The 24,342-nt window shown below is 46.1% G+C and overlaps 1 protein-coding gene across 1 annotated transcript in view; it reads right to left on the bottom strand.

Annotated features, from left to right (window-relative positions):
• Positions 1-1,106: 1,106 nt before the first annotated feature.
• ARHGEF5 (Rho guanine nucleotide exchange factor 5) overlaps positions 1,107-24,342 on the bottom strand; it is a 55,568-nt gene continuing 32,332 nt past the window's right edge. Inside the window, exons 2-15 of the mRNA XM_059816724.1 lie at positions 13,288-16,876; positions 11,448-11,529; positions 11,018-11,082; positions 10,437-10,699; positions 9,351-9,511; positions 8,302-8,454; positions 6,788-6,917; positions 5,803-5,877; positions 3,804-3,893; positions 3,317-3,471; positions 2,458-2,619; positions 1,976-2,046; positions 1,536-1,640; positions 1,107-1,261 (exon numbers count right to left, since the gene is read on the bottom strand). Of these exons, the coding sequence (XP_059672707.1) occupies positions 1,107-1,261; positions 1,536-1,640; positions 1,976-2,046; positions 2,458-2,619; positions 3,317-3,471; positions 3,804-3,893; positions 5,803-5,877; positions 6,788-6,917; positions 8,302-8,454; positions 9,351-9,511; positions 10,437-10,699; positions 11,018-11,082; positions 11,448-11,529; positions 13,288-16,876 (5,256 nt within the window). The remainder of the gene's footprint in view (positions 1,262-1,535; positions 1,641-1,975; positions 2,047-2,457; positions 2,620-3,316; positions 3,472-3,803; positions 3,894-5,802; positions 5,878-6,787; positions 6,918-8,301; positions 8,455-9,350; positions 9,512-10,436; positions 10,700-11,017; positions 11,083-11,447; positions 11,530-13,287; positions 16,877-24,342) is intronic.

The raw sequence follows: 24,342 nt of genomic DNA, 5'->3' as shown, positions 1-24,342 counted from the left end.
ATGTAAACTGGACTTACAACCAGAGAGTTCTAAAAAAGAACAAAGTCCCTGGTACATATTTTGACTTTATCTACAGTGGCTAAATATCTCAGTGTTTCTATAAGTGTGCAAAATGGTGCATGCAATACCACATCAGCTATCAGATTAAGAGCAGCAGGAAAGTGCCACTTCATTGCATATGCCTAGTCATGGTTATTTTGTACAGGGCATGTACCAACACGTAATAAAAATCTTTGTCAAAAGTCACTGTTCTACTTTGGGTGGGAGGCAGAGTAAAAAAGGGCCATTTCAGATGGCTTACTGGGACACTTGTTCAGGAGAGAGGTGACCTCTGTGAAACAGATTCTTCACCTTGATACCTCTTAAGGTGGGGGAAATCATCACAGTGGCTTCTGAAAACTTTGCTTAACTCAAGTGGATTTTTCTAATGCTGTCAAGAACTCTTAACAGTATACAGAGACTGAGTTAAATTTAGGTACAATGAAATATTTGCCTATCTAAAAAACAGTAGACTTGCACGATCAAATAGATAAATTGTTCTAAATGGAAGTTACACTATCAAGATCAATACCATCAAGACATCAAGAGGATATTCAAATGGAAAAATCCCCTCAACTATATTGTGCTTTGCACTTAGCACCTTCCTTCTCAGGAACTCAAAGCTCTTAGTATGCTAATACTAGTGAATTTAGCCTCACAACATCCAGTGAGGTAGGTAAGTTTACCCCCATTTCACAGATGGGAAAACCAAGGCAGAATTCTGAAGTGACTTGCCCAAAGTCCTGCAACTTGTCAGTGGCAAAACCAGGAATATATTTTCAGAAGTCCAGATCCCAGACCTCTGTCCGATTAAAGTCCCTCCCTACTACCACAAAGCAAGCAATACATGCAACTTTTTTTCCTCCTACTGCTGCCGTAGTCCTGGTGACACAGAGGAAGTGAATTATTTTTCCTGATTGAATTCCCGCTTTCTTTGGCAAAAAGCACCTGCTTCTGTCAAAGTGCTGTATTATGCTCTTTGCAGAGGCGTTTCTTCTGAGGCACAATAGAAAAGAGATGGTTTCCCCATGGCAGGGAGACGGTACAGGTCCAAACAAAGTAGAGTCTTATTTCTTGCAGAAGACCTGCTGCTTGGCGTTCTTCACACGTTGTTCCTCCTTCAGGTTCTTCTGCCGTGCGTGTTTGCTGGAGATGAGTTCCACATGTTCTGAGGGGAACCAGCCTCTCTCCCGGTCTGAAAGTTTTACTCCTTCCATCCATCCTGGTGTGGGGAAAAGCACAACATGAGGCAAAACAGTCAAACATTTTTTTCATTCTTCCCAAAAAGCCCCCTCCAACAAGGCCCTAAGATCAAAGATCCCCTTTCAGCTTCCAAATAAAGTGTCTTAATGAAGATGAAGAGTCCCTTCATCCTCTCAATCCAACAATCAGGAATGAGAGGCTCCTCCTGAAGTCCGATTGTGGTGTTAAAGCTTTACACTACCAGAGTAACTTCCTACCCGTAATTTAAGATAGCCATCGTTCATTCTGCTCACCGTCATTGCTGTACTGCATAACCATGACGATATCGGCTTTCTCCAAAGCCAGCTCATCATTTTCCCGAGCCTTGTAAGTCTTTATGCATTGAACCTGTGGTGCATCTAAAGGGGAGGAAAGATCATAATGGTATACCAGAAAGCAACAATAAACCTGCGAGCATCCAGCCCAGAGGAGGTCGGAGATACGGGACTGCCCAAACACTAAAAAGCAGAGAACTGGAAGGGAGACTACAGGTCTTCTACCTAATATGAGGAGTGAAAATAGGTAAAATAACTGGCAGAACCTGGCACTGAGGGAAAGCCCATGAGTATCTTCCTTATTTACAAAAAGGCAAGTATTCTGCCTTGGAGTCATTTCTGGGATGTTCCACCTCACAGTGACTCCAACTCCTCTGAGCCAGACCACCCCCATTGCTGTAGCAGCAGAGCAGTCTCACCAGGGCATTCCAGGAGGTCCAGTTCTCCTCGCGGAGGAGCCAAAGCAGAGATCCACCTCAGTTTCTCGCTGCTGGAAGACATCACCAGATAGGTGTCAGGATTCGGTGTGAGGGACAGCAGTCTGATGACGGGAATGGGGGGGGGGTGTGGGGGGGGTGGGTGTACAGGTGTGCTCACAGGAGGGGTCCGAGAGGAGCTACTTAGGGGAAGCAGAGAAAGGGGATGGGAAAAGGCAAAACCTCCCATTTTTGGAGGCTGATGGTATGACATAACGTGGCAGTATTGTATGAGCAGCTATGCTGAGAGAAGATAAAGGCTGGTTGTTAGGGGCTTGTTATGGCAAGAGGATGTTTTTCCAGTCCCTACTCAGTAGCTGCATTTGATATTTCAGCATTTGGGTAGCTGAGAGACAACCATCAGGCTCCTGGGAAGTGTCTGGCTACGGTAAGGGGACATACTGAGGGTAACCTTGAGTTCTTACTGTGTCTCTGTACGAAACAAAAACTCCACTCTCTTTCCCTGGTAATTCTGAAGCAGAAAGAGACGGAAAACATTTTTGTTTGTTCCATGTAGTTTCATCTCGCACTTCTCCCCACGCACATCTGAGAAAGCGGCATGATCAAACACAACAAAACGTCCACCCCTGCAGGTAAAGAGGAGGAACAAAACAAGTTGTGAGTTTTAAGGTGATGAGGGTTACAAAGTGAGTCCATGTCATTTTCTGATGTCAGGAAAGCAAAAAGCTTTTACTGAGTCTTCATCTGCTTCAGGCACCTTAAGCTTTGCTCCTGCTAGAAGTCTCAGAAGGCCAGAGAAGAGAGAGAGGACTTAATGAAAAGGGTAGAAATACTAAGCTCTAAGCTCTGTCCTGTCAGAATTTCATTTCATAGCTTACAGCTCCAAAACAAAAACACGCACCCCCTCCCAAAACCCCAACACAACCAACCAACAGCACTCTTAGGTTTCTTGACAAACCAGTGATTTGCACATTCACTAATCTTCATACTGTCCTTTAGGAAGAAATTCTTTACCAAGTAAAACTAGAATAAATGTTTATTATTAAAGTGTTTCACATTATACAGACGGAAAGGCAGAACAGAAGTGTTGCACTAGGGACCAGACGATATCTTGCTATATTATCACATGTTGTAGTTAAGAGTTGGGACTATCAGGTTACACATACTTGCATGATACTCACATAATAGAGGGTTAGGAGAGTGACTTGACAAATGCTGCCACTTGCTGGCAGGCAGAGGGAAAGGACTCTCTCACCAAAGCACAGACCCAGAAAGAGAGAGGTATTTTAGAAGGGGCAGCAAGAATTGTGTTGAAGCACTCACTCCTTTGGCCGAGACAGGAGCAGACAGTCATTGAAAAGATGTAGGTAGATGGGACGGGTGGTGACTTTCCATTTTGGACTCAGAGTGTTGAAGTCCAGTGCTGTCAACTCACCACACTTCACAAGTCGCCTCGACTGTGAGATGAGTGGGAATATCTGCAAGACAGAAATGAATGTTTATGTCATGTGTACAAGGAAATCAGTATCGGTGAGTACTGGATTTCCATTTTTGCCTTTCTCTAGAGGAAGTGTGCTTTCATCTCTCCAGCTGGACAGGAGTAAGTCATGGTAGGCACCATCAGCTGAAGGCTGACACAAACGATTGGACAAGGGAAGCACTGATAAAGAGCTGACCTATGTATGATATTCTGGTTCAACAGTTCTGTGTGTATTGGAGAGGAAAACAAAAAGTAAGCGCAAGTGACTTTGTGAGGAAAGAGAGAAAATACATTAGGCTAGAGCAAGGCCCAGGCAATGGACGAGCTCACCTTGCACTCAAATTCAATCTTCTGGCTGAGGTAGATCAGCTCTTCAGTGCTCTTCATGCGCTGGACATTTTCATTGCAATCCTTGATGAGCTGCAGAGAAAAACAGATGATCAATGAGGTGGGAGCAGAGCTGCCTGGTGGAATCAGTACTACTCCCAGGGGCTCTGTGAGAGTCAGTGTAAGTGACAATTCCTTAGGCATCCTCCTGCAAAAAAAGTGTTTTTCCAGGCGAGCATACTAAATTTCTCCATACCTACAGTGATCATCCTTCTTATGGAAGTTTTTCTCTAGATGAAGTCTCTGTAGTAAGTATTGTTTTAACTTTGGGATACTGGGGGGAGATACTAGAGACACCTCTCCCCTTTCAGGTGACAGAGGTTGAACTGATGGTCTTTTGTAAGTAGCTCTTACTAGATGCTCCACTGTAAACACAGGAGGCTGATTAAATAAACATCAACCCCAATTTTACAACAACCCAGAGCTTGTGGCTAGTAACTGTGAGGACAGGACACAATGAAACAGAAATACTTCAGCCTGTAAGCTGCCTGCATAGCTGCCTGAGGTGATACAGGGCAGCTGGATAAGTGTCACAGAGATAATGCCGGCTTGAACACAGCTGGAGTCAAGGATTTCAGTGTATGACATCTTGCCCACCCACCTCAGCCTGTGGTGCTTTGGGAGCTGTGCAGCAGGCAGGTGCCATCCTAATAGTTTTAAGGTGGTATGCATCGTGTTGAACTGGTCTTTAGGTAGAGAATAGGGGAGGGATTGTAAGAGAGAGAGTGACACTCCAAGAAGGTGAAATGATCACTACACAGAGCAGGAGCTAGCTAGGAACTAGTCTAGCTTATGCTGCTGTGCAAATTCCAGATAACAAGTTCTCCCAGAAGACTTTAAATCTTGCCTCTGTAATAAATAGGATAGAGGAAGGGATGCAATAGGGTAATGTCTTGCCAATATTTTTAGCAATATTTTCTTGTGGGGGCTGGAGTAGTAGTTGATCGTTAATTAGAGACAAAGGTAAGGAACACAAAGGGGAAACGGTGGTTAGGAGACCGGAAAGAGCAAGTCCTGAAAAGAGTAGTTCGATATCATTAGTGCAGGTTTAGTCGCATCCAGAAGGCTCCTGCTTCAGTGCTTTCTGCTCACAGCTACCACTGCACATGCAGGGCAGTCACATGAACACAGTAATTTGTTACTGGTGAGGATCAATGACAAGGGGCTTCAACAAGGGTGAGGATCGATAAAAAGGACAGGGCCACTTAGGTGCCCTGCAGCTGTGTGATGCAGCATGACTGTGGAGAATCACAGAATATCCCAAGTTGGAAGGGACCCATGAGGATCGAGTCCAACTCCTGAGTCCACACAGGGCAACATTAAAGTTAAACAATATAGCTAAGAGTGTTGTCCAAGCACTTCTTGACCACCATTGGTCTTGGGGCCGTGGCCACTTTCTTAGGGAGCTCGCTCCAGTGCTTGACCACCCTCTCAATGAAGAACCTTTTCCTAATACACAACCTGAACTCCCCCGACGCAGCTTTAAACCATTCCCTCACATCCTATCACCGGACACCAGAGAGAAGAGCACTACCCTCTCCGCTTCCCCTCGTGAGGAAGTTGTAGGCAGCAATGAGGTCACCCCTCAGTCTCCTCTAAGACGAGCAAACCTAGTATCCGTAGCCACTCCTTATAAATCACACCCTCTAGTCCTTCACCACCTTTGTTGCCATCCTTTGGACACATTCTCATATTTTTTCATACTTCTTATACTGTGGAGCCCAAAACTGCACACAGTACTCGAGGTGAGGCCACACCAACGCTGAGTATAGTGGAACAATCGCTTCTTTCAATTGGTTAGCTATGCTGTGCTTAATGCACCCCAGGATACAGTTGTCCCTTTTGGCTGCCAGGGCACATTGCTGACTCATATTGAGCTTACCATCAACCAAAACCCCCAGACCCCTTTCTGCAGGGCTGCAGAACGGGCTGACAGCCTTACCTTTTCAAGTGCGTCGTAGGCCTGTGTTGCTTGCACTTCCTCCTCAGACCCTGGCCGAGTTCTCTTCAGGATATTCTGCATGAGAGAAGATGTTTTTCGTAATGCAGACAGGGAAAGCTGGACATATGTATCTGGGAGGAGTAGGAGAAACAAGGAGACACCGAGATGCCAGCCTCAAGGGACACTAAAGCAGTAATAGGTGATGAGATGTGGAGATAACAAGGACAGAAATTTAAGATGCAGAATGTTGCTGATAAGCTGCACTGAACAGGGCATCCCTGAAAATCTAATTGTATTAACTATCATGTACAAGTTACATGGCATAGGAAGCAACCATTAATCCAAGCACAAACAGCCTTAAGTACAGAATTGTTCTTTGCCTGATACTCTTTTTCTCCTCTTCAAAAATGGCTCAAATAACCAAAAAGAAGAATTTCATAAAAAGAGCTTAAAATTAATTCATTAGGGACTTGCTGGTCCCTGTCTGGAAGGCTCCTATTGGTCAACGTTGCAGGCAAAGAGTAGAGACAGGCTGCCTTCCAGACGGCAGCCAAGGAACCCGTGCTTTGTTTTCCTAGCATGAAGCCAAAAAAGTTCCATAAAATATAAATCAACGTGTTCTGATAAGACTCCAATAAATAATTTATTGGAGTACAACTGAAGTGGTCTTGCAACAAAGTCCTAACCAGTATAGAAACTGCACTGCCTCACAGAGGCTATCATATCCAATTCACGGTGCTGGTCTAATGCACAGCAGGCATTTGTACGATGACAAATGGGTTTGTTTTTTGCAAAGGCGTATTCACAATATACACAACAGAGGCTTTAGAGCATCTTGCCAAACTTGTCACAGATGCAACACAAAAGGCTGTATGCAGTCCTTCCACCCAGTGCTTGGAGCTGGCTCAGATTTATATGACTTTCAGACTTGAAGAAGGGTCAGCTTGAGAGAAAATGTAGAAAAGCAGAGAATCAACACAGTTACCTGTAGGAGGAGTTTGAGTCGAGTGATGCGCTGGAAAGGGAGGATGAGGAAGGATTTAAGTGAGAGGCGCTGGCATACTGGATCACTTTCCAGTCTCTCCAGGACTTGCTGGAACCCTGCATTTCCATTTCTGTGGGAGTGGTAAAGAAAGAAGACATCCAGGCATCAGAGCAGATAAATAGTCTTCCTAATATCAGATTTCAGTGAGTGTTGGAGTACTTCCAATAGTTGGGTTTTGTCCCTGGGGTAAGAGATGTCAACAAACTGTGCCACTGCTGAGGAAGAGCAAGTATGGGTTTCTAACAGCTATAGAAGGACAGCAGTAAAACTGTTATTATATCTTTCCCCCTTCTGCCACAGCCCTCTGGAATAAAAGCCAGAAGTAACATCTACACTTTGATTCCCCCTTATCAATAGGACACCTTTCACAGAGACAGTGGTGGTTTGTATTCTTGCCTTAACGCTGCATGGTCCCGCTCCAGGGGCTGTGTCCAGGGTCTGGAAACAGCTGCCTCCCCTCTCTTGCTACTCCTGAGAGGAGCTGCCTTCCCCCACTAATGTCTCTGTCACTCTCTTAGACACAGCCACTGCCATCCAGTTTTCCACGTCGGGCAGTAGCGGATAAAAGGCTAATGGTATGACAGTAGCACCGGCCACCAGAATAGCCAATCCCATATCCTTGAAGAGATGAGGAAGAAGGTTGTAGGCCCAGCAGATGTTGCCCTAGACAATATTCTGAAGGTCCTTTCTGTGTGGAACTGAGCCTTCCCTGAAGGGAATCAATTGCAAGACTAGATCTCTCCCCATGAGCAGCACCCAGAGACAGTGCCTGAATAGGCTGTTGGGAACAATGTCTTCTCCTGGAATCACTGTAGCTTCACTGGAATTGGGTTGTTACAAAGGGAAGCAGTGCGGAAGTGGCAAGGAAACCTTGTTCAGGACTGGGTCAGTGACTAAGCAATGCTTGGTTGTGCAACTGGGTACAGAAAAGGAGGGCAAGAGATGTTCCACTCCACCACCCAGAGCAAGAGACCGACGGTGCTCTCTGGCCCCAGGATTTTCAATCCATTTTAAAGACTCCTGGATAGCCAGTTTAAGCTTACTGACAGCAGCCGTATTGTTCTTAATTACAGAATCACAGAGTGGTTGAGGTTGGAAGTTTCACTTGAAATTATCGCTTTCCAGTTCTTCGTAGTCTGAAAACCACTATCCAGGACAGTCATTTTTGCTCTCTTCACTAGAGAGCAGACAGAGAGAATAGCCCGCAATAGAATTAGATATTAGTTATTCTTTCCCTTTCCAATGCTATGGGAGAGGAGCCTGCAGTCGCTCTGTCCTGCTGTCCCAAATGCCACTGAACTGAAGAAGGTTCTGGGGGTGTAGTGTGAGCGCTGGCCAAAAGCCTGTACCTGCTGCATTCCCCATCATTTGAAAGAGTGAATATTTGAGGTGCAGCAAGGAAGTAAAGGGAGAGAAGGGTGCAACAAATGAAAGAAAAAAACCAAACAACTTACAGTAACCGCTGGAAGGTTTGTTCCTGATATGTCTGGTTTGTTACATATGGTAGATACACCCTGCGGAACTCGGGGGCATGTTTCAGAGCCACATCACACACGTGGAAGGTGAATATGTCCTCCTCAAATTTCTCCTCCAAGTCAAAGAGGAAACTGCAGCACATGGTTGCGGTGCCATAAAAGGAGAGGGAAATACCAGTGTCATTTAGTAAAGCAGGAACATCCTCAGTCCTCTAAAATCCTGACAGACCACATATAAGCACAAGACAGCTCTTTACTTCTAGAAAGAGCATAATGCCTGTACAATAACAATTTAGGGCTAGGTATCAGCAAGGAAGAAGCAGAAGCAACAGAACTCTGTTCTTAAAAGGGCATACTTCTAAACTCATAGTCAGGAAACAACTGAAAATTAAGACATCACCAGAATAATCACACTAGTAGAAATGGAAAAGGTAGCAAGTGATACACATAGCCAAGCCTTGCAGGAGAAAAGCAGAACAGAATCCTACAACATACAGGATTCCTTGCATGTGGGGTCATGTCTACATTTTATGACTTATGCTCAATTGATTCACATTAGGTTCTGTCAAGTGATGGCTGTAGCTTACTTTCCACCCCCCCCTCTTTTTTCTTTTTTTTTTTTTGGTCAGACCTTGTGCAGCTGCTTCTTTTATCTTGTATTTGGCAGGAGCTGCATTTGGTTTGGGCCGAGGTCTAGTTAGTCAAGTTTAGTTGTAGCTGAAGCCAACAGGGTATGGCTACAGTAGCATTTTGAACATTTTCATCTCCTGCAATGACTTCTGTGCACAATTGCGCCATAATATCTGGGACTTAACACCAAGATTTACATTGCCCTGTCACTTAAAAAGATGGATGTTCCTTTCAGGGCAGCGTTGGTATGCAATCACAAAGTGCTATGTGTGTGTATCTACCTTGAAGGTCAGGGAACACACAGAACAGGAGTGAGAGATGTTATTGATGGAAACGATGGGCTGTGTCTGTGCTTCATAGGAGGGCGTTAGTCCTGGAAGTAAAGGGCCATATCTCACCTGGCACTGACATCGCGTACATCATGAAGGCGGGAGAAGAGCCACTGACGCTCTTGATTGGTGAGCATTGCCTGGAGCTCTGCCGATCGCTGGAAGTGATCCACTGCCACATTTAAACTGCGCAGGTATGAAGCCTCAGACATTATCAACTCAAACTTGGCCTTGAGAGATGAAAGAAGGAAACACAGCATCAGTAGACTACGCAAGTCAGTGCGGAATCTTACAGAGAGGAGATGGGGCAAAGCAAGAAATCCTCCCAGTGCATGATGGAAGTAGCATGTAATTACTGAAGAGAGGCCTTAGGAATGAAGGGCAAGCATGCCATTATATAGAGTCTTTCTTTCTTTAAAAGACAGACTTGTGGTATGACTTAAAAGAAAAATAGCTACCTGATGTCATTTAACTTTTATTCCCCCTCAACTCCACTTTCGCTAGGTTCCCTGTTTTATATGCTCCCATAAATTTTGCAGCATCCGCATCGCCCACATTTTTCTCCTTCATCATGTTTCCCATGCTGTTGTTTTCTCCTCTTCCTCTGGGTCCTCCCATCCGCTTTTCAGTTCCTCTCATTTTCCTTACCCAGTTTCTCTATGTACCATTTTGCTGAACCCATACGTCTTCCCGTTTCCTCTCAGCCCTGCAGCTCACACAGGTCAATTTGGTAAACTCATGCTCTACACCACAGGAACTGCGATTCACTGTGGTTTTATTAGCATCTCTCATAAGCTTATCTGTGGGAGAATGCTGGAAGTCTTCTACTTTAGTATTCTCTTTTGCATTGAACATGCTCAAAATTCCTTGTTTTATCTTGTTCCAATTTCCCCATGTCTGTTTTCATGGAGTTACTGGTATGGTCCAGAATCTGTCCTTCAGTGCTCCTTTTCTCTACGATTCTGAATTTCAGCACTGTACTACTTCACAAGCACTGGTACCGCATCGCCATGCTGCTTACACAGGTAGAGGTGACCTTTGCATTCAACCACCTGCATTCCCACATCTGAATTTTTGCCCTCCACTTTAACCACCCTTTGGGGACTGTTTCTTGACTACAGACCACCCATCTACCTTGCTACATCTGTCCATTACCTCTTGCAGCTTCTGCTCATCACGGGACATATTGAGTAGCATTCTGCTGCCCCGTATCATGGGGATGTCCTGCCAGAGGGACGCATTAGATGAGACTGATAGACGTTGCAAATATGAGTCCTGGGGAGACAGCACTTTCCTCCGCAGCCTTGGGGAGCTTGGGAAACTTGACTCTATATCCTCTGCGAAGGAATCCACTCTCTTCTGGCTTTGAATGGCCTTGTTCAGAACCACATCACTGTACTCCTGATACAGCAATCTTGCTGTGAAGAGAGGCATATACGTTTATACTTTCTATAGCAGCTACTCGCCCTCTGCTTCAATCCGGAGGAAACGCTGTTACTGTCTCAGATTAGGGTAACTGAATACATTAGACCACACGCACCTGCTATAAGCAAAGCTCACCAGCTGCCCAAGTCTACTGCAGGACTCTGGTTTCACTGTCTCCACTGAACACTGCTCTCTAACGTTCCCTCCTTGCTACCAGGTGGCAGGAGCCCCTCTCCATTCTGCTCACTGCAAGGGTGAGAGATGATGGAGGAGAGGCGTCTGCCACAGCACTTCAGGCAGAAGGTACTTACAGGAGTTGATCAGTTTGGAGTGCCGGCGTTTGAAGTTCTCCATTGCATCTGCAGGTTTCTTCTCTCTGTCAGAGAATAAGGATTTGGAAATAAAGAGTGAATGAAGAGCACAGCACCAGAAATAGCTTATCCAAATCTTAGTAACAGATCTATCCAGCAAGGACCTCTCTTTCCAACAAGCTCAAGCTCCACATGCTTTACTTAATAAAGTTTGGCTTAATGGAAACACTGTCCTAAAGGGACAGAAATACTTCTGTTGCAACAGGATCCTCTCCCAGAGGGCACAGACTGATACACAGGCCTAAGTCATTTTATTATAGTTTTCTACTCCCTATTATAATCTTTGTTCCCTCAGGAACAATGGAGAGCATCAAGTGTCTGTGCTACACAGGAATGAGGGTAAATTCTAAGGGGCCTTTGAGAGACTTACCGCAATATAACTGTTTCTGAACTGACTGGTGGTTCCCTGTGTGCCTTGTGAGCTTCTTCCTCTGAAGGAACAGAAGGAATTCCTACATATAAGACAATTAGAAAGTAAATGCCCAAATCTGTTTTTAGAGTCAAGCTACAATCCAAATGATACACAGATACATATACCCCACCTAAGTGGTGGTCTTGGGTTGGAGTACAGGTTACTGTGTCAGAAACATTCTGGTTTTAATAATCCTTGACATTACTTACACTTGACATCTGTTACTTAGCCAAATTTGCTTTTCATACAAAGAAAAAGGCTGGCACTTTCAGCAATGACAGTAACTCTAAAAGCTTCCCTCTCCAGTTGCCCAAGCGAAGACACTGCCTGTGGACCCTATTTGGTGCTGCCTTTCCCCTTTCAGCAACTTGGGCCAGGCATCGGAGGATCAATGGACCCAAAGTCACTAGTCATGTCTGAAAGTCTTAGACTTTCTTTTGTGGATGTTGAGCCCCAAAAAACTCTCAGTGACTCCTGGGGCAGAAATGCTGGACATACAACAAAGTCACTCCTGTGAAGAGTCTTAGAAGGGATGAGGCCTGAGAATTTATGTGAGCATTTACAAACTGCTGCTTGAGTCATCTTCTCTTTATGTGAAATGGGGAGAGTGTGGATTTTTCTTTTGTTTTGTGAGGGATTTAATTAAAAAAGGTGTGAAGAAATTCTATATAAAATTCACTGGAAGCAGGAGGAGGAAGAAAGCCCAAAGACTGAGTTGCAAGTATGGGACAGGGGAAAGACAGTACTGTTGCCTTGAAAGTTTTAAAATTTGGAACCAAGAATTTACAGGTCAAAGACACGAACAAATCTTGAGTCAAGTGCTGCCAAACCTTTTACACCCCTCCACGCTCCCCTCCTTTTCCTCTGTGCCAAAACCCCAGCATATTGTGGACCATGGAAAATAAACTAAACAGCAAGTTATGTTTAAAGATCATGTAAGATATAATAAAGAACAGACGTGCATCTTGACAGTAACTACTGTCTGAATTAGCTGCATTACAGAAGATTAATGTCTTCCACTTGTGACATCAGTGATTTGGCTTCTATGCAAGTTGGGACCTTGGATTTGACAAATTTGCATTCTTATCTGTAATCTTAAATCCTACGTTCTCAGGAATATCATCTCTTTCAGAAGGTCAAATTGGAACCTAAAGGCATCACTTGCAAAATAAAGGGAGGTAGCAAATAAACAAGGGACTAAAACATGCCGTAACGGATACGGGCTACTGAGGGTGTGTGCATGCGTTTTCCTTACTGCTTGGAAATGCGCTGCTACAAGTGCAGCAAAATGCAATGGCCATGTGATGGCAGCAGAGATGACGAGCAGAAGCTCTGAACTGAGCCCCACCAAGAAACTCATTCCTGCAGGTAGGACAAAATAGCCCGTGTTGCTGAGTAAGGGTGACAGATCATTAAACATGGAGAAAGGCCAAGAAGAGAAACTGGATGCGAAGTCAAGGGGTAAGGAATCTGTGAAGTGAGATGAGCTCTCTGTTGCAGGTGTTAGTGTGAAACGAGGGGACTGAGCCCCAGAGCGCAGCCCTCCTCCAGAGAACAAGCAGGATACATTGGGTACAGGGCAGCAGAGAGGATCTAGGAGAGCTGGGAGTGGGGAGCTTGGGACAGGACAGCAAGGGGACTACAGGGCTGGAGTGAGGAATATTACCAGAAAGGCACAAGAGCAGTGCCGAGCTCTCAGCTCTCATGCCTCTCAATCACATTGCCTATTTAATTTAATCCTACGTTTCTGGTATCTGCAATAAGTTTGGGGGGGAGGGTAATGGAGGAGAGGACTCACCCTGCAAGATGTCTGGTGGTACTGATGTCCTCTTCAGGCCCTGACGGTGCCAGTCCTTGCTTTTCACTCGGCGCTTAATTGTGTTTTCTTGATTGGCTGCTGGCTCCTGTGCAACTACCCTGATCGTTTTTTTGTCTGGCCAACTTGATGATTTTTCCAAGGGTGAATGTCTGGGCATTTCCTCCTTTCGCTGAGCTACTAAGTGGTGTTCTCCTCCTTCTCCTTCCAGCCTTTGCTTGACCCTCCTCTCACCTTCTGTTTTCTCTGTGATTGCCGATGGCGCTTGGATGTTCTTTGTGTCCACGCCAAAGATGCCTGCCTGTTGCTCCCATCGCAGCTCCCCTGAGACCTCCTCCTCTTGGCAGGTCTTTCTGGTGGTTGGCGGTGATGGAGGGCTGAGCTGGAGGAAGTGGATTGGATTGGTGAATGCTAGCATTGGAAGTGGCTGTGCAGAGTCTCTGCTCTTGGAGTCTGTGGATGTTATCAGGCCTGCCAGCGAGGGCCAAGAAGGGTGGTCAGGTGAGGATTTTCCACACTGTATATCCATGTGCTGGTCCGCTGCTTCAGGGCTGGTGTCAGAGCAGCCAGCCAATGCTTCATTTCCAACAGCAGAAAAGCTTTTGCCCAGCAAACTGACCCCCGAGTCGTCAGAAGTCTCTGTATCATGGGTACCTGAGTCACCGAGATCCCACTCTCTAGTTACTGGAACAAGGTCATCTTTCTCTGCCACACCTTCTCCATAAGAAGCAGAGGCCAAAGTGTTAGAATCAGACACAGAGGCAGCAGTCCGGAGAGGATGGCTTATAGTAGGGTGAATGGCTAGTAACTTCTTGTTGTCCATGCCACAGTTGAGATGTGGCCTGGAGTAGGGTACAGGAGCCAGCTGGAGGGGTTCAAGGGCTGGAGGTTGAGCAAGGTGATTTGCATTAAGTGCAGGGGCCTGAGCTTGACTGGGGCTTTGGACATGGGAAGGAGGATGAGGAAGCTGTTTGGCATCACGCTCAGACACCAGAGGTAGGCTTGAGTGGGACGCAGGGGAGAGAGGTTGTTCTTGCTGGTTCACGGCAAGGATCATATCTTCTTCAGAGGGCCAAGTTAGGGTGCTCAGGACACTGGAGATTCTGGATCCAGGCTCTTTTTGGTTTAAACTGCAGTCAGACTGATCAAGTAGAGGCGTTTGTTGTGCATCATGATCCACATTTGCTCCCATTTCTTTTCCTCGGATAATGGCACTTTTTTCTGGGGGCTTTTGCTGAATTGTCTCTGGGTGGTTCAGGGGAGTGGAAGTCCTGCCTGGTGTTTGGGGTGGCTCCAGAGGCCCTCCAATGATAGCCACAGTCCTCCTACCCTCAGGAAGACTCCCCTCTAGTGGAAGACAGCTTGTGTATATTACAGAGCAAGAAGATGGGCCTCTAAGGTCTTCATGAAAGCCTTCTTCAGAAGTAAGGAGTTCATGGGAAGCGTTGGCCTCCCCTGGATCAGTACTTGCGATAGCAGTTTCCCCTGACGTTGGGTCCCGCACTCGTACAGAAGCAGCTTGGTCGGCTGGTTTCTCTACAGAGTCTAGCAGTTTGTTCAGGCTGGCGCCAGGACAGTCCTCAGTGGTCACAGAGGCTGTTCCACTAGCACCCTCTTGCTGTGGGCCAGCTGTTGAAGCCACAGAGGGGAGCTCTGAGGGTAAAGCTGGAATGATGTCCTGAAGCTCAGCTTTTCCCAAATTTTCTGTTATGGGATGAGGATCTGTGGGATCAGGTGGCTCCAAGTTCTTGGTAGCAGAGGAAGGGTGTGCTGGAACAGAAGCCTGTGGGTTCTCTGCGCTAGAAGGTGCGGCCACTCCTCCATGGAGTGATCCATCTCTTTTATCAGACCTCTGGACAGCATTTTCATGCCCATCACTGTGCTCATCCTCCCTGCCCAGTCTTGTCCTGTCATCCCAGTCAGCTTCTCCAATATCCTGACCACCGATGGAAAAGCGGCCAGAGTCTTCTAGGTCTTCTGCCGGGTCAGAGATATGGCATGTGTGTGGAGGCACCACTGGAGTTTCACCCACTGGGTTTGGGTTATTTGAGCACAGAGGGCTGACAGCGGGTGGCTGACATCCAAAACCTGCTTCTGTGATGTGAGCTTTCAGCAGTACGTCCTCAGCAGGATGCTGCTCCACAGAGACAGGTTCCCCAAGAAGAAATGCTGATCCTGTTTGCTCAGCCAAAAAACCATTCTCCAAACCACACAAGTCCACGTTATGCCTGGGAACAGAAGATATCTCTGACCCGAAAGCTGATGCTGGAGCCTCCAGTTTAAGCTCTTCCCTTTGCAGTTGTTGTTCCTGCTCATTTCGTTCCTTGTTTTTCTGATCTTTGGGCTCCAAAGGTTTTCCTTCTTCTGGCAGATTCTGCTCTTTGCACTCTTTCTTCTCTTCTTCCTGCTGAAGTTCAGACGCTGCCTCCTCCTGTGCTGGCTCCTTACGCTGTGAAGTATTCACTTCAATGTTTTTAGCAGTATCCTTTACTTGGAAGGTAGTCTCTGCTGGAGAGGCAGGTCTGCCCTCTGTTTTTCTGTGATCGTCTTCAAGATGAAGGCATTTGGAAGCGGATGAGTTTTCTTTAGGAACCACTACTGTTGCCTGGTCTTTGACCATGCTGCTATTCCTTGCTTCACCAGCTGAGATGTTTCCTTCTGCTTGTAGTGAACTTATTTGGCTGTCATCGGTTAATGTGGAAGACAATTGATGGGAAGAGGAAGACTCTGTATTCTCTTCCAAACCCTGGAGTGCTCTTACACTTTCCTTAGCGTCTTCAGAAGTGTAAGGTTTAGCTGTGTCCTCTACTGCTTCCTCCGAGGTAGGCTGCTTATCAGTTGCTGGTGCCACTTTTTTGCTGCTTTGCTTCTGCTCTGCACCAGTATCAACCTCCTGCAAAGAATCCGTGGAGATCTTATCCAGAAACGGCTCAGCCTTATAATGCCCCTCTGAAACAGTTTTATATACCAAGAAGCATTTAGGTGTCTCTCTCTGAGAGGAAATGGCTGATGCCAAAGGAGATTTCGGATGCTGGGCCTGAGGGTCTGAGCCATAAAAAGCCAGTTCTGCCTGGCACTGAGGAAACTCAGTGCTGAGATCCACAGCCTGCAGGATGGCGTTGCCAGGGCCTGGCCCATCCTGGACTGTGCTGAGAGAGGAAGAGTCCTGGTTGCTTTCCAGGTCAACCAGCTCTACTTGCTTAAGTTTCAGAGAACAGTCCAGTCCACCCTCTTCTAAAAGCATTTCTCCTTCCAATTCTGAGAGTCCCCTCTGAGGCTCTGCATCACCTTGCTCTTGTTCCAGTCCTGCTGGCACTTTTTGCACAGGGTTAGAAGGTCTGCCCAGCATCTCTGCTGCTTTCCCTGGAGCAGAAATGCAGTCCTCCGGAGTGCTGAGCTCTGCTTCCTTTGCAGAGTCAGACGGGCTGGTGCTCATTTCAGCTGATGTGCGAGGGGCATGATGCTCTCTTTCGATGGCTGTAGAATCCCAAGCTTCCCCAGTGGCACTGCTGGCTTCTGGGGAAGTGGTACCTCCCTCACCGGTTTCTTCAGACTCCATCAGTGACGCATCCTGCTAAAGAAAAATGCATTTTTCTGTTACTGCTACAGAATGATAAGGTGGATCTAATTGGCTTAAGAGACTTTTAAAAACAGGTACTAATGCAGCTGAGAGAAAAAACAAAAATACATACTTAGTGGGTGATAAGAATTGGGAAATAAATACCAAGACTGAGAGTAGGCAAACACCCGATGTAGGCTTGCAGTAGGAGACTAACACTAAAATAAAACTACTAGTGTCTTTTTAGTTTTAGATGCAAATCCAGAAAGCGACTTTGGTTGAAGAGCGGAGATGCTGATCTCTCTGTAACGGCTGCAGTGCAACTTATGGAAAGTGTTGGCTGTGGCTATCTATCTCAAACCCAAAAGGGGATCCCAGAGGGCATTCAGAGAACAAGAAAATCATCAAAATCTCCATTAATTTTTGTGGGACATGGTGGACAAATACTCATGACCTCTTCTAGTGGCTAGCTGAGTCTTAAAGATCTCTGATTTCAACAGGGAAAGGCCTGTACTTTGGAGCTGATGGCTCTCTTTACAGATCTCTGTGTATGTATGTGCAACACAGGGCCTTACTGCAGCTGATGGCAGGAATTGATTAACAAGACATAGGAATGTAAGAATTTGATTACCAGATAACTAGGCCATGACACAAGACACGAGATATTTGAAGGCTGTAAACCACACGGGTTGAGAGGAGTACCTCTGGTGTGTGTGGACATATCTACAGACTACAAAGAGAAACTATATCATCATTTAGTCTACTCTTTGGGGGCGGGGGGGGAGGGAAGTCATCTCAGGATTGTTGGACAGTTTCCCAAAGGATATAGTGGAATTTCCCATCCATTATTGCATTTGAAGTTCAGACATGACAAAGCACTAGGGAATGTACATTTGGGAAATGTCTGTGAAAAGGATGGTAGAATCTGATTCACTGCTTTTATCTTTCTGGCTGCTACCTATCCCATGACCCACAATCCCTACCTTAAAAGACATGAGAAAGAGACAAACCTTAGTGGCTCCCCTCCCTTTTCTTCTGCCTTTGGGACGCTTTCTCTAGCGTTCCAGCCTGTCTTCTCTATTCCCTATCCCCTGCTTAGCAGAAATGGCTTATAAAATGCTGCTTTGGGCTGCTTCACATGCACTGGGTACCCTTGCAGTCATACCAGAGCTTGTAATTTAGCCCTGAAGGATCTGCTGCAATGTGCAGCCACAGTCAAGACTTCCCCCTGAATAAAGCTTCAGCATTCTCCTCCTCCATCCCAGCTTACAGATGTCAACGTTTCCAGACATGAATGCGTAGTCCTGCATCTTTAGGTCAGAGAAACCATTCCACAATTCTTCAGGTAAAAGCCCACTAGCTGTTTAGCAGCAAAAAAAAAGCCCCAAGGCCTGGCTCTGGACCGTTTGCAAAGCTCATGCAACAAAAATTCCTTTTCTTGCTCAAAAAGGATAACCAAATCTATATGCTTTTTCTTTCTCTGGCATTCCTAATTTCCCAACAATTTTAAGAATAGCATTTTTTCCAGAGTTACAACTGCTGTTGGGGGATATGTGTGACAATTTCAACTTGGGAGACTCACATACAGAGAAAGGAAAGTCTGTGCATGGAAAGAGAAATCTTTGAGATCAACGGTGATTTCCTTGTGTTGGAGTGGCTCTAAAGTCACAAGTAACTTTTTCTGATCCCACACAGAAAGTAAAACCAATAAGGGCATGATTACATCCAGACTAATTGGCCCAGTTAACTCCATGGCCAGGGCATGCCTGTCCTGAAAGCTGCTTTAGCTTATATTTTCCCTTACGTCAAGTGAAACAGAACACCAGCTCTGAAAGCGATGAGCCCATGCTCTGGAGTTTGAACTGAAGCGTTATATACACCTTAATCATGGGGACTGTCATCATCTCGTAGCTTTTTAAAAAAAGGGGAAAAAAATTGTGTTAACTGAGTTAAATCATCAGTTAATTTTGTTCCTGCGTTTTTTTTCCTCATGTAATCTTTGATTTTTGTTTACATTGAAAAGATAATCTTTCTTACAAAACCAGGCCAAAACTGGGATTATTCAGCAATTTGGACACCCCCCCCCCTCAAGTAGCAAGTAGTTGTAAATAGTTACAATTTCAACAAACAGCATGTTTCAAAGAGGTATGTCCATTTAGAAAGTTCCCACAGGGCTTCTGCCAGGTCTCACTGCTGTCAGCCAACAGTAAACTACTTTGGTGCTGCTAAACCTTTTTTTGAAACTGTTGCACGTGGGAAGGAACCGGACTGGGAGGGAGAAGCTCCAGCACAAAACCAAGGGAGCTTGGCAGAGCACAGAAAGCAGCACAGTTAGTTTTCAAAAGCAGGCTCCCCAGGAGCACAGAGATTCTTTAGGGAGACGGGCGGTCTTGGACACAAGCTGATGGCTAAGGAAGGTTTACTACTGATAAAGACAGGATGGCCTATAAAGGTTTGAACAGCAAGATCCTCAAACTCAAGCCCACGCTCTATGGGGGGGAAGAACTCTTCCTTGCTGTGCTGTTATAGATGTACACAACACTGAATTTCCTCTTATTAAGCTCAAAGACACAGTTTCCACTTCCCTGGCTCTGTTGCAAGGGATTTGGACAGGTGAAAGGACAAGTTTAAAGCTGTATTTGGAGCAGTTCCACGGTGATACTGGGAGACAGGGTAGAGGGAGGCGCACAGCAGATCAACACTGGAAGCTGCCAAGTGAGATTTATCTCATCGTATTAATGCCAGGTGTTTTGCACACCTCGGGGAGAGCAAGAGAGAAGCTTTGGGAAGTGAGGCAGTAGAAGGGACAGGCAAACTTTTTGCAGAGACAGTGGGGGAGAACTTACGCATCTAGTCGGGGAAACAGTTAAGCTCCTGCTTGACAGCTGGTTCACTGTAGTGAAAGACGCAGATGTCTCTGCAATAAGGATTTAATGGAGATGGGAGGGAAAATAATGAAACAAGACTGACTACACCTGCAGCCTTCGCATACGGAGGAGCCTCATACAAAAGCCTAGTAGCTGCTGGAAGAGATTGCCTGCGGAGCACTGCTGCGTTACGCTCCCACTACAAGTCAGCTTGGCCCTGCACCAGAGGAGGGCCCCGGAGACCCCCAGGAGCTGGGCGAGCCAAAGCAAACTTTCAATTAGCATTTGCAGTCGGGCCAATAACGTGACAGACAAGCGTACAGGAACCCATCTGGCAACAGCCTACTTCTAGCAGGCTACACAAACTCTCCCAGATACCTCACCGTTACTGCTGTTGGGGCTTACTGGTCTTCCACGTCTCTCTGGATCAGACGTTGAGCGTGCCATCTCTCCCTCTGCTCTAACAGTACTTCTCAAGTGAGGTGGTCTGATGGCTCCTGTTTAGATAAAGCCAGCCATACTCTTCTCCTGAGGGGGCCTGGAAATCCAGGACTTCAGCTCACGTACGCACAGCGGTGCGAAGCAGCTACCACCTAACTCATGGGTGATTCTGGGTGCACAGACTCACTGCAAGCTGGAACTGCGAGAGGGTGCAGCTGGCCGCAGGTCAGTATGAAAACAAAGGGGCAATGCTTGGTTGTACTGCAGTAGGGAGCACAAAATTTGAGAGAGGAAGGGTGAGGAAGGTGGCCAGCTAAGCAAAATGGGACAGCAGTGAAAGTACTAGTGGACAAAGCAGTTCCTGCGATGATGCACGCATCCATCTACAGCTTTCCCAGATTACAAAAGACAATGTGAATGTCATACTTCCTTCCAGTGTGGGTTAATTCACCTGGATAGAGATGACAAACACTTCTGGTTTTAAATAGAAAGTACCTCACCTTCCCTCCCTGCCTCCTCCAACAAACAAGAAAGGAGAAATAACAAGTGCTATCAAGCACAGACAAGCCCTTCAGCTAGCCAGGAAACAAGGCAACACAGAATTAAGTGGAGCCCCGAGATCCTCCTCCTCCAAAATCAGAGAGAAACCTAGCTTTTCGGTGTGCCCCCTTCACCCTCCCCATGCGGCACTGGCCTCGGCCCCCACAGCAGGGCGGGCCGTGCTCCCCATCCCGCTCCCCCGGCCATGGGTGCCAGGGCGGCCCACATGCCCAGGCTGCCACAAACACACTCCCGGCAGAGAAAGCCCTGCCCTGCAACGATGGGCTGGGCTCAGCCGCCCCGCCGGAGCTGCACCGGCAGCCAGAGACACTCCGCGGCCTGCCAGGCTGCGGGACGGTGCATCAGGGGCTCCTCTCCCCACCGACACAGCAGCAAGAGCTTCTGGCCATGAGAGGAGAAAGCCATTCACAACAACCTTTGAGAGGCACGGACAAGGACACCGATTTTCTTATTAAAACAAAGGCTTTCCCAAGCAATCCATCGCTCGGGCACATCCTTGGAGTAGAAATGCCAAAGCCAGCTTGAAGTGCTGCAGCTCAGGCAGGAGAGAGCTCCGTATAGGCTGTAACACCCACCCGAGGGGCAACAAGGCTGCCCCAAGCCCCCTTCTGCTCTTTCACCTCGGCTTAATCATCTCCGTCATACAGTTCAGATACACTTTAAAAAGAGTCGAGTCGGTGGGGGCTAGCTCAGAGCCTGCCTTTCTCCATACAAAATCCAGAGCTCACCGGGCAGGAGAATTGCCACCCGACTTCCCACCTCTCCCGGGAGGCCACGCTTTCTTTCAGTTCGGTGAGACGCTCAGGAAAGGCGTCGGTGCAACTGCTCTAACACAAAGCCTGCCTTACCACAAGTCTCCATTTTTATTTTGATACAGCTACTCATGCCATCCTTAGGTCTGCTTTCTCAGCTGGATGCCCCCTCCATGAGAGAGATGTCTACTGCATATATTCCTCTGCAAAGAAACAGTTACCGGTCTTCGTGCAGCACGCCTGGGCTGCTCTATCACTGTACAGCCCATCGAGAGAGCTGAAGGAGTGAGGTCAAAAAACTCTTGAGCTCAGGAAGAGATTACACAGGGCACTAGAGATAAGAATGAAGGAGGAAAATAACATTATGTGGACACAGCTCTGAGTGTACGGAGAGCAGACGGAGCTTGCTGAAGGAAAGAACATGTAGAATAAGAAAAGCAATCTAAAAAGGTATGTACCAAAATAACAGAGTCTACTGCTGTGCTGAAGAGTCTACGTGTTGTTAATATTCTGGGAACTAGGAGTCGCCTCAAGTGTTTTGGGCAAGGGGAAAAAAAACCTAAACCTGACAGATACCTGATCTCCTGGAAATTGCATCTGAGCTGCTACTGAAGCTCAGGAAAAGTGAATGAGACCTCCCGGTCACACCAGTGCAGTTTGCTTGAGTTTTAACACTCCCAGTAGCCTCTCACTAGCTTTCACTTACGGTAGTCACACTCAGGATACACTGAACCTGTTAATTATCTAATGATTCAATAACTGAGAAAAAAAAAATAAGGATACCTATCCTACATTTGTTTCCATTTAAGTGGATTATAATACTTAATACTAACTTGAAAAGAAAAAAAAGAAAAAAGCCAAAGAAACACTTTGGGTAGAACAAAATTTCACCTTGGAAGTTGCTACCGAACACTTGCTAAACAGCAAATGTAGAAGACCATGGCTTGGATTGCACTTCCCAGAGATGCAATAAAAATCATTCAGTCTTAAGATAAAATGGGGCCACCTGTATATCAAAAAAACCTGGTTCACTTTAAGCAGAGCTTAAGTTTTATATTCATAAAAGCACTGGATAAGCCTTGATGTTCTGCAGCCTTCTGGTATGGGAACAAACAAGAATGTGTAGTTCTCACTGCTGTAGCTTAGTAGAAAGACCATTGACACTACTGGGCAGACAGAGGAAGAATTCCCTCTGTGAAAGCAATGTACAGGGTCACTGCAAGCGGCTCTATGGAGGTGTCTCCACAAACTCTGGGGGTGGAGAGATGACCGACAGAAACATCGGGGCCACAAAAGGAGGCAAAGACTTCTGAGACGTAAGCTATGACGTGCAATCTTGGCTGCTAGCGGCATGCTATATACATTCCTAGACAGCAGGTTTGCTATAAACCAGAGGAGTTCCCAGTTTCTCTTTAAACAGAGTGATTCAGGACTTAGATGGGAGAGATTCTCCAGTCAGCAGCAGAAATTTCATAGGCTCTTACGACGCTACAGAAGCATGAGCCAGAATCCCACGCTGGTTTTGAGTCTCAGATTAAAGAATGCTAATGTTTGCACCAAACCATTTTGACAGATGCAAATGCCATTAAAACATCAAAGGGCTTGGAAACACACTTGTAAGTTTGGCCTTGCCCAGACTGCACAGTGGAACCATCGCTCAGCGCAGTTGTCATGTTACCTGTACCAGTCCTGAGCACAGTTAAGCTACAGACAGATAAGGATGAACAATATTCACCAAACTGAACTAGGACAAATTGTCCTTCCCTGCAGAAAGAGACTCCGAAGTTATCCTGTCTGATGTTCTCGGCAAACACGTAATATAACCTCTTTCACAGCCGGATCAAGTTGCACCTTGTAAAGTGCAAGATTTCTTGCTGCCGTTACTGATAGCTGTCAGAGCCCTACACGACAGAAGGTACGGAGTTGGAACATTGTCACAGTATGGGATGACTGATAAGCTATACAGCAAAATATACCCAGCCATAAATATACTGGCAAAATGCCGCTTTTGTATCAATAGGTAAAGCATATCCTGTGCAACCAAGGCAATTCCTAAAATATCAACAAAACTGCACTTGTATGTCATACCATGCTAATGACTTCTACCAGCACAACTTCATCAGCCGTAACAGCTATATCTACAGCAGAAACCTGTGCCATGCATCTGGCTTCAATATTGTTAGTACCATCAACTGGAGATAACAATAAAAAATTGTTGGTATCAAGATACCATGAGATAGCAACAACAACCAAAAAAAAAAAGTCTTGAATGCGTTTGTCCTCATTTTGTGCTTCTTGAATGCATGTTTTCAGCCTTAGCTCCCCATAGCATTTTTAATTACCTTATGACTCCAGTAATGAGATTTATTAAAAATGTGAAAAAAAAACGTTATGAGACTTGTATCATAATCAAAAATACCTGGTGATACTGTAACAGCGATGCAGCTTTGTACTGAAAACTGCAGCTAAAGGGGGGAAAAAAAAAAAAGTCCGTCCAAAAGGGATGTAGGGATGTGTGTGGGGAAAGCAGATTTTGGCACACCCCTCCCCTAACCCAGCTTTTCAGGGAATAAACCATTCTTTCTTGGAAATTTAATTGGTGTACTTAGATTGAAGAAGCTAACAAGCACAATGAGACATGTTTGCTATTGGGAGCAAAAAGGATTTGACATAAATAAAATGTTATAAGAAATGTAAATGTGGGAAAGCACCAGCGAGGACCCCTTCCCTCTCCCCGTGGAAAAATAGCTTCACACACCCAAAGCCACAGGAATTGTGTGGGTGCTGAATAGGAAGGCGCTAATGCAAACACATGGAAAACTTGTTCCTCACGGTGTAATGCCTGCATGGCCAACTG

The sequence above is a fragment of the Gavia stellata genome, chromosome 4 (assembly GCF_030936135.1).
Source record: "Gavia stellata isolate bGavSte3 chromosome 4, bGavSte3.hap2, whole genome shotgun sequence".
NCBI lineage: Eukaryota > Metazoa > Chordata > Aves > Gaviiformes > Gaviidae > Gavia > Gavia stellata.
The sequence above is the reverse complement of the archived record's forward strand: the minus strand, read 5'-3'. Positions and strand labels throughout refer to the sequence as shown.